Source organism: Egretta garzetta, unplaced genomic scaffold, assembly GCF_000687185.1.
Source record: "Egretta garzetta isolate BGI_Z169 unplaced genomic scaffold, ASM68718v1 scaffold417, whole genome shotgun sequence".
NCBI classification, from domain to species: domain Eukaryota; kingdom Metazoa; phylum Chordata; class Aves; order Pelecaniformes; family Ardeidae; genus Egretta; species Egretta garzetta.
In genome coordinates, this window is record NW_009260227.1 from 1,138,930 (window position 1) to 1,145,217 (window position 6,288).

The 6,288-nt window shown below is 47.6% G+C and overlaps 1 protein-coding gene across 1 annotated transcript in view; it reads left to right on the forward strand.

The window, feature by feature from the left end:
* The window catches only part of COL5A1 (collagen type V alpha 1 chain), a 130,971-nt gene that overhangs the window by 115,415 nt on the left and 9,268 nt on the right, over positions 1 to 6,288 (forward strand). The window contains 9 exon segments of the mRNA XM_009642264.2: positions 211 to 318; positions 764 to 817; positions 928 to 981; positions 1,702 to 1,809; positions 2,262 to 2,315; positions 2,997 to 3,032; positions 3,818 to 3,871; positions 4,253 to 4,511; positions 4,937 to 5,049. Of these exon segments, the coding sequence (XP_009640559.2) occupies positions 211 to 318; positions 764 to 817; positions 928 to 981; positions 1,702 to 1,809; positions 2,262 to 2,315; positions 2,997 to 3,032; positions 3,818 to 3,871; positions 4,253 to 4,511; positions 4,937 to 5,049 (840 nt within the window).

Consider the following 6,288-nt stretch of genomic DNA (forward strand, 5'->3'; position numbering starts at 1 on the left):
ATAGGCAAGGCTGAAAAGTGAAGGAGTTTGGAGGCTTGTTCTCAGCACATAAGGGATAGGGAGCAGTAGGAAAATCAACAAACAGAAGGTTTTCCATGTTTCACATGGAATTGCATTCACTCTGTGACATCCTGGCAGCAGCCACAGCCTATCTGAGAAGATCGTTTGATGGCCCAACGCAAATTAAACCATGCTGCCTCTTGCATCTAGGGCGAAGCTGGTTTGGAAGGACCTCCTGGGAAGACTGGCCCAATTGGTCCCCAAGGTGCTCCAGGGAAGCCCGGCCCTGATGGCCTTCGAGGAATTCCTGGTCCAGTCGTGAGTATTCCCAAACTGAGTGGAGTCTGAGAAAGCTTCTGGGCAGGGCTGCTCCTGGTGCTTTACCGTAACCCATCTGCCTTGGAAGATGCCTTTCTCCCAGTGTAATGTTCTGTCTGTGCTTAAATGCCTGGCAGCAGCTAAAACATCTTTAGTGGAAATAATGTAATGATGAATATCATCTTCCAGCACGTTTTATTTGAGTCTTGGTTCTGCTCAGCCTCTCTCTGGGGTAGCATTTCCATGAGCTGCAAAGTCCCTTTTCCAGTAGAGATTTGAGCATGAAAGGAACATAAATCCTTTTACCTTTACCCACCTGTGAGAAGCCAGGGCAAACATTCCCAGGCACAGGTACCAGATGAGGATGGGTGAATAATCTGAATAATCCCAGCTGGAGCACTGCTGTCATGAATGATGGGTTTGAGGGAATTGCACTGTTTTACAGGGTGAACAAGGTCTCCCGGGATCCCCTGGCCCAGATGGTCCTCCAGGCCCAATGGTATGTCAAGACCATCGAGTTCAATGAGTTTTTGAAATGGGTGAATGCATTTTGTATGAATTAATTCTCTCTTTTGTTTCCTCCCTCACCCCCCACCCCGTCTCCCAAAGGGCCCACCGGGTTTGCCTGGTCTGAAAGGAGATTCTGGTCCTAAAGGGGAGAAGGTGAGAAAGGCACACGCGATCTTGCTGCATGACCTGATGTCCCTGTCTGGGTGTGGGGAAAAATACGTCATTGTAGAGAGGTCCTGCAGCTGGCCTGACGAGGGTGAGGAGTGCCACCAGCCCCGTGTGCGCGCTCTTGTGCTCCAGAAGCATTGGAGATGTCTGTAAAGGAAAGATGCAGAGTTGTGAGTGTGCTCAAGGGATGAGCTGGGTTGTGCTGCAGGTGAGCATGTGCTGCTGCCTGTCTGGATCCAAGACTGGGTTTCCCATCCCCGTATCACCAGCAGTGATGGCAACGGGGCGACGTGGAGGGTCTGAATCTCTGCATTCCCGTAGGATGGCCCTTGCAGCCCATGGCAGCTCTAGTTGTTGGGGCTGCCTGAACACAGGCGCTTTAGCAGAGGGCACAGGGAGGTGCTGACACCTGGGTTGCTTTAGGGCAGGATTCTCAGTCTTGAAGAATTTGATGTAATATATGTTAGCACCCAAAGTGAGCAGGCACTCCAGTGCAGCCATTCTGCTTCTAAATCTGTAGCATTTTCTGTTGTGAAAAGCTACCGCTTTGCTCTGCTCTGCCACTGCCAGGTGTCAGGGATAGCTACAAACTCCTATCACCTTAGATTATTTGGGTTTGTATCTAGAAATACCTTTGCTGGGTAGCTTTGGCATTTGGTTACCTGAGGCGAGAGATCATAATTAACATCTGCTGTTTTCCCCTAGGGTCATCCAGGTTTAATTGGTCTTATTGGACCGCCAGGAGAGCAGGGAGAAAAGGGCGACAGAGGTCTCCCAGGCCCCCAGGGCTCAGCAGGACCCAAAGGAGAGCAGGTAAATGTTCCAGAAGACCTTCATGGAATGTGCTTTTGAGCTCTGGGGTTCGCTGCCCTTGAGCAGAGGTGGTCAACCTTGGCAGGAGACTCTTGCTGATTTTTGAGGAATATTTTCTACATTAATGTGGTTTATTCTACATGTGAAATGTAGAGATGCTCCAAAATGACCCATTTTAATAGAAAGCAGATTCTCAGGGGTCATATGAAGAGTTGAATACACTTGAAGGGGTGGTAACATTAAATGTGCACCTCGAGGACTAATTTTTAAAACTGCGCACCTAAATGAGATATGAGATTCCCTGTCTGGATCATGTACGTGCTTAAAAACCAGTTAAAGCTGGAGTGGAGTCCTCCAAAACCAGGTGGTCATCTGTGAGCAGATGCGAGTTGTATAGTTACAGGCCAGCATTGCTGCATGCAAATCAACGTTGTTCTGCTTTTATTTTTCAGGGTATCACAGGTCCTTCTGGACCAATTGGACCTCCAGGGCCACCAGGATTACCGGTATGTGACAAATAGTTATCTTTGAATTCCTTGGGAGCTACACAGTCCTTCTGGAGTCACCTTGGTGCTCCCAGATACACCCAGCCCAGTCCTTCTGGCCAGACCTTGTATGAGGATGCCGATGGGAATGGATTTGCCCAGCTGAGCCCATTAAAAACACTTGAACGAGTTACAGGAGTGTTGGGGGGGTGATGCATGAGCTGGGCACGGTGTGATCGAGGCCCACCCTGTTTCTCTCCCCCCTTTCTTTTGATTATCTACAGTCACCTGGTGATTATTTTTTTTTGTGCTTTTGCTGTTCATGTTTTTTTTTTTTTTCCCCCTGGATGCCCAAAGGCTGCAGCCTGCATCCTTGGGCAAGCAGCACTTGCTGTTGCCGGCTGTCCTTAGCACGGCGCCAGGATCAGCCCTGGGTTACGGCAATCACACGGCAGCTTTTCCAGTCCCCATCTGGGCAGGAGTGTGGAGCGCTGACACAGATTGGTCTGACACAAATGCTTTTTGGGTGTTGGCAAATAAAAGCAGCACTGAACTCAAGTGGATGTGAAAAGTGGAAGCAGAAAGGAAGTGAATTAAAAGCCCCCACCTTGTATAACTCTACTCCATCTCTCTTCAGGGAGACACTGCTGACTTCTCTGCTAGGAAATGTACTGACTCCTTTCTGTATTTTTCTCTATACAGGGTCCACCTGGTCCCAAAGGTGCTAAAGGATCATCAGTGAGTATAGACGTTGTTAAACGGAGAGGCTGAGGAGCTCTTATTAAGTGCATAACCCTGCTGCGACTCCTCCACATCAGTGGCATTAAGGCAATTAGCCAAAGATGACTGTAGCAAATGCCGCCTTTTCAGGCTGTCTAAGCCCAGAAATTATAATTGGGAAAGGTTTCTCTTGCACACACTGTACTTCATTGAGCATCAGTGCAGCAAAGATCATAAGGAGGAATCCAGTGCATAATCCTTGGGAAAAAAACTACTGCTGTAAAGCAGAGGGTATTAAAAATAGACTGTGAAGCGGGAGGTGGCAAGCTAAAAAGCGAAGAACTCTGAGAAATGCGACACTGAAGCAGCTTCATGTTACAGATCTCCTATGCAGGCAGCTAAAAATTCCTCTTGGGCAACTTCCTAATGTCTTTTTCCCATGCAGAATTCAGTGTTTTACTAATTTTAAGATTTTATTTGATGTATAAAACTATTGAGTTGAATCGGAGAGTTAACATTCTCATGCATTGGAAGGTCCTTCCTTTTCTGTAGGAAGCCTAAGCAAAATTTGACTGTTTAAACCCAAGCGTTTGATCTTTCCTTTTACCTAAGCATTGAAAATAACTGAAACAGATATTTTCTTGGTGGGGGTGCAAGGAGACTCCTCTTGTGTGCCTGGAGGGATAGGAAGAAAGTTTTTGCCACAAGAGACTATTAAAAGACATAGCGTTTGGGATGTGATATAGGTGCCAAGTGCTTTTTCCTGAGTCACTCATATGTTTTTCCCTTGTTTTCCCCCCCAGGGTCCAACAGGTCCAAAGGGTGAATCAGGTCTTCCTGGGCCCCCAGGGCCTCCTGTAAGTAGAACCCATTACGTGAAGTGAGAAATGAGGTTCAGATTTAATGGGTGTTTTAATGTTAGGAAGTAGAAGATTTCTGGACAAAGATTCAGCACATCAGGAGTCCTAGCAATGGATTGGCATCTCCTAGAGATGTTGGGGAAGAAAGCAGGATTTGAAGGGAGGAGTTACTGATGGGAAGATGACAAGTCAAGATGGACCCAGTGTTCACGCCTGGTGGCCAGGGTTTTTATCAGTGCCATCCATGGGTGTTTTACACGTCTAGTGTCTACCTTGCGATGCTCCTTCCCCGTGCTGGTGCCTACTTTGGCCATCTCTTCTGTCTTTTCCCCACTGCCAATGCAATGAGAAGTTGTATCTTCCTTCCCCACAAATTAGGGTCCTCCTGGAGAAGTCATCCAGCCACTGCCTATCCAGTCTTCCAAGAGGACCAGGCGAAACATTGATGCCAGCCAGCTGGTGGATGACGGAAATGCCGACAACTACATGGACTACGCAGATGGCATGGAGGAAATTTTCGGCTCACTAAATTCCTTGAAACTGGAAATTGAGCAAATGAAGCATCCATTGGGCACTCAACATAACCCAGCGCGTACCTGCAAGGACCTGCAGCTCTGTCACCCTGATTTCCCAGATGGTGTGTCCCGGGACAGAGGGGGTGTGGGGAAAACACTGTGGGTTTCCCAGCTCCACGCAGTGAATACAAGCAGGTGCAGGAATAGAAGTAACTTGGGGAGTCCTGGGCCCTGGTGCCCTGTGAGGAAGGTGGCTGATAAAGCAGGAATATGTAGAGAAGAGTTGGACTAGGTGATCGTTGTGGGTCCCTTCCAGCTGAAATATTCTACTCTAAGAATGGGGATATATGATGAAAAATAGCTACTCCTGTAAAGAGCCACAGTATCATGTGGAATCAGAACATAACCAGTTGTCCAAAAAATACATGTAAATAGTAGCCGATGACAGAGATGAACCACCCCTGGTAAGGTGGGTGCTGGAGTGCCCGTCGCCCTTCCCTCACAGTGCTGATTCCTCCTTCCCTTCTCTGCCCTCTCCTGCATCCAGGTGAATACTGGGTTGATCCTAACCAAGGATGTTCCAGGGACTCTTTCAAAGTTTACTGTAATTTCACAGCTGGTGGAGAGACTTGCATCTTCCCCGATAAGAAATCTGAAGGAGTAAGTCCACACAACTTTTTTTTCCCCCTCTATATCATGCTGATAAGATATTGTTCCCTAATATGAATATTCATAGGCAATTTCAGGAGAATTGAACAATAGCAAGTAAGGATTCAAGATCCAGAACACTTCTTTGTTACACAGCATTGGGCTTCTAAAATAACAAAGAATTAAAATAACAAAGAGAATTTCTTTGAGTAAGTCAGATTTAAACTGTAATTTGGGACAAATCTTTGATGATTTCCCAGGCATAATAAATGCTAAAACCTTAAATTTTTTACTTGGCTTTACAAAGGCAGAAGGGTGTGTTGGTGCAGGAACTGCGGCTCCCCTTGAGCCTCGTTTAACCCATTCCTTGTCTTCCCTCTGCAGCCGGGCTGCCGCTTCGCTGCCTACGTGCATAAGCGCCACTGATCCCTTACCCTTACTGTGTCTTCAGGCAGAGCAGATAAATGCTTATCTGTCATTTTTTTCCTGGTGTTTCCGTGGGTATTTTGTGTCCTAAATGATTGCGACCAGCCTCAGCGCTCTTCCTGGCACCACTGCACAAGGTTGATTAAGTTATTTGTGTAATGATGTGCTTAGCTCAACCACAGTCATCGTTTTTGCCCTGTATCCATGCGCTCTGCTCTTCCTGATGCCTGGGGACCAGCTTTTGCACTGGCCAAGCAGAAACTCTTGCAAAGTGGCCTGGGGGAGATGTCTCAGTGTCACAGTTGGGCTCCAGCTGGGTTAAGGTGCAGACAAAGCTGCTCACTCCAGTGGAAGCCGTTTGCCTGCCGAGTTTCATCCACCAGAAATATGTGCCAGCAGAGGACAAATAACACGCAACATAAATCTTCCTCGAGTTTTTGTTAGGGCTTTGTAAACAGGAGATGGATTTCTTCTCCTTTGCATTAACTTGCCATGGCTCTCCTCAAAATGTTGACAGCTAAAAAAGCAGAGTCTGCCCATGTTCAATACAGGCTGGGGGGTGAAAGGATTACCTTTCCTTCTTGGTAAGGATTACCTTTCCTTACCTTACCTTCTTGGTAAGACTTGACCCGATTTATTCCAATGAGACTTGGAACCACAAAGGATCAAGAGCAGCCCTGCCGAGAGGGACTTGGGGGTGCTGGTGGATGAAAAGCTGGACATGAGCTGACAATGGGCGCTGGCGGCCCAGAAGCCAACCCTACCCTGGGCTGCATCAAGAGAAGCGTGGCCAGCGTCGAGGGAGGGGATTCTGCCCCTCTGCTC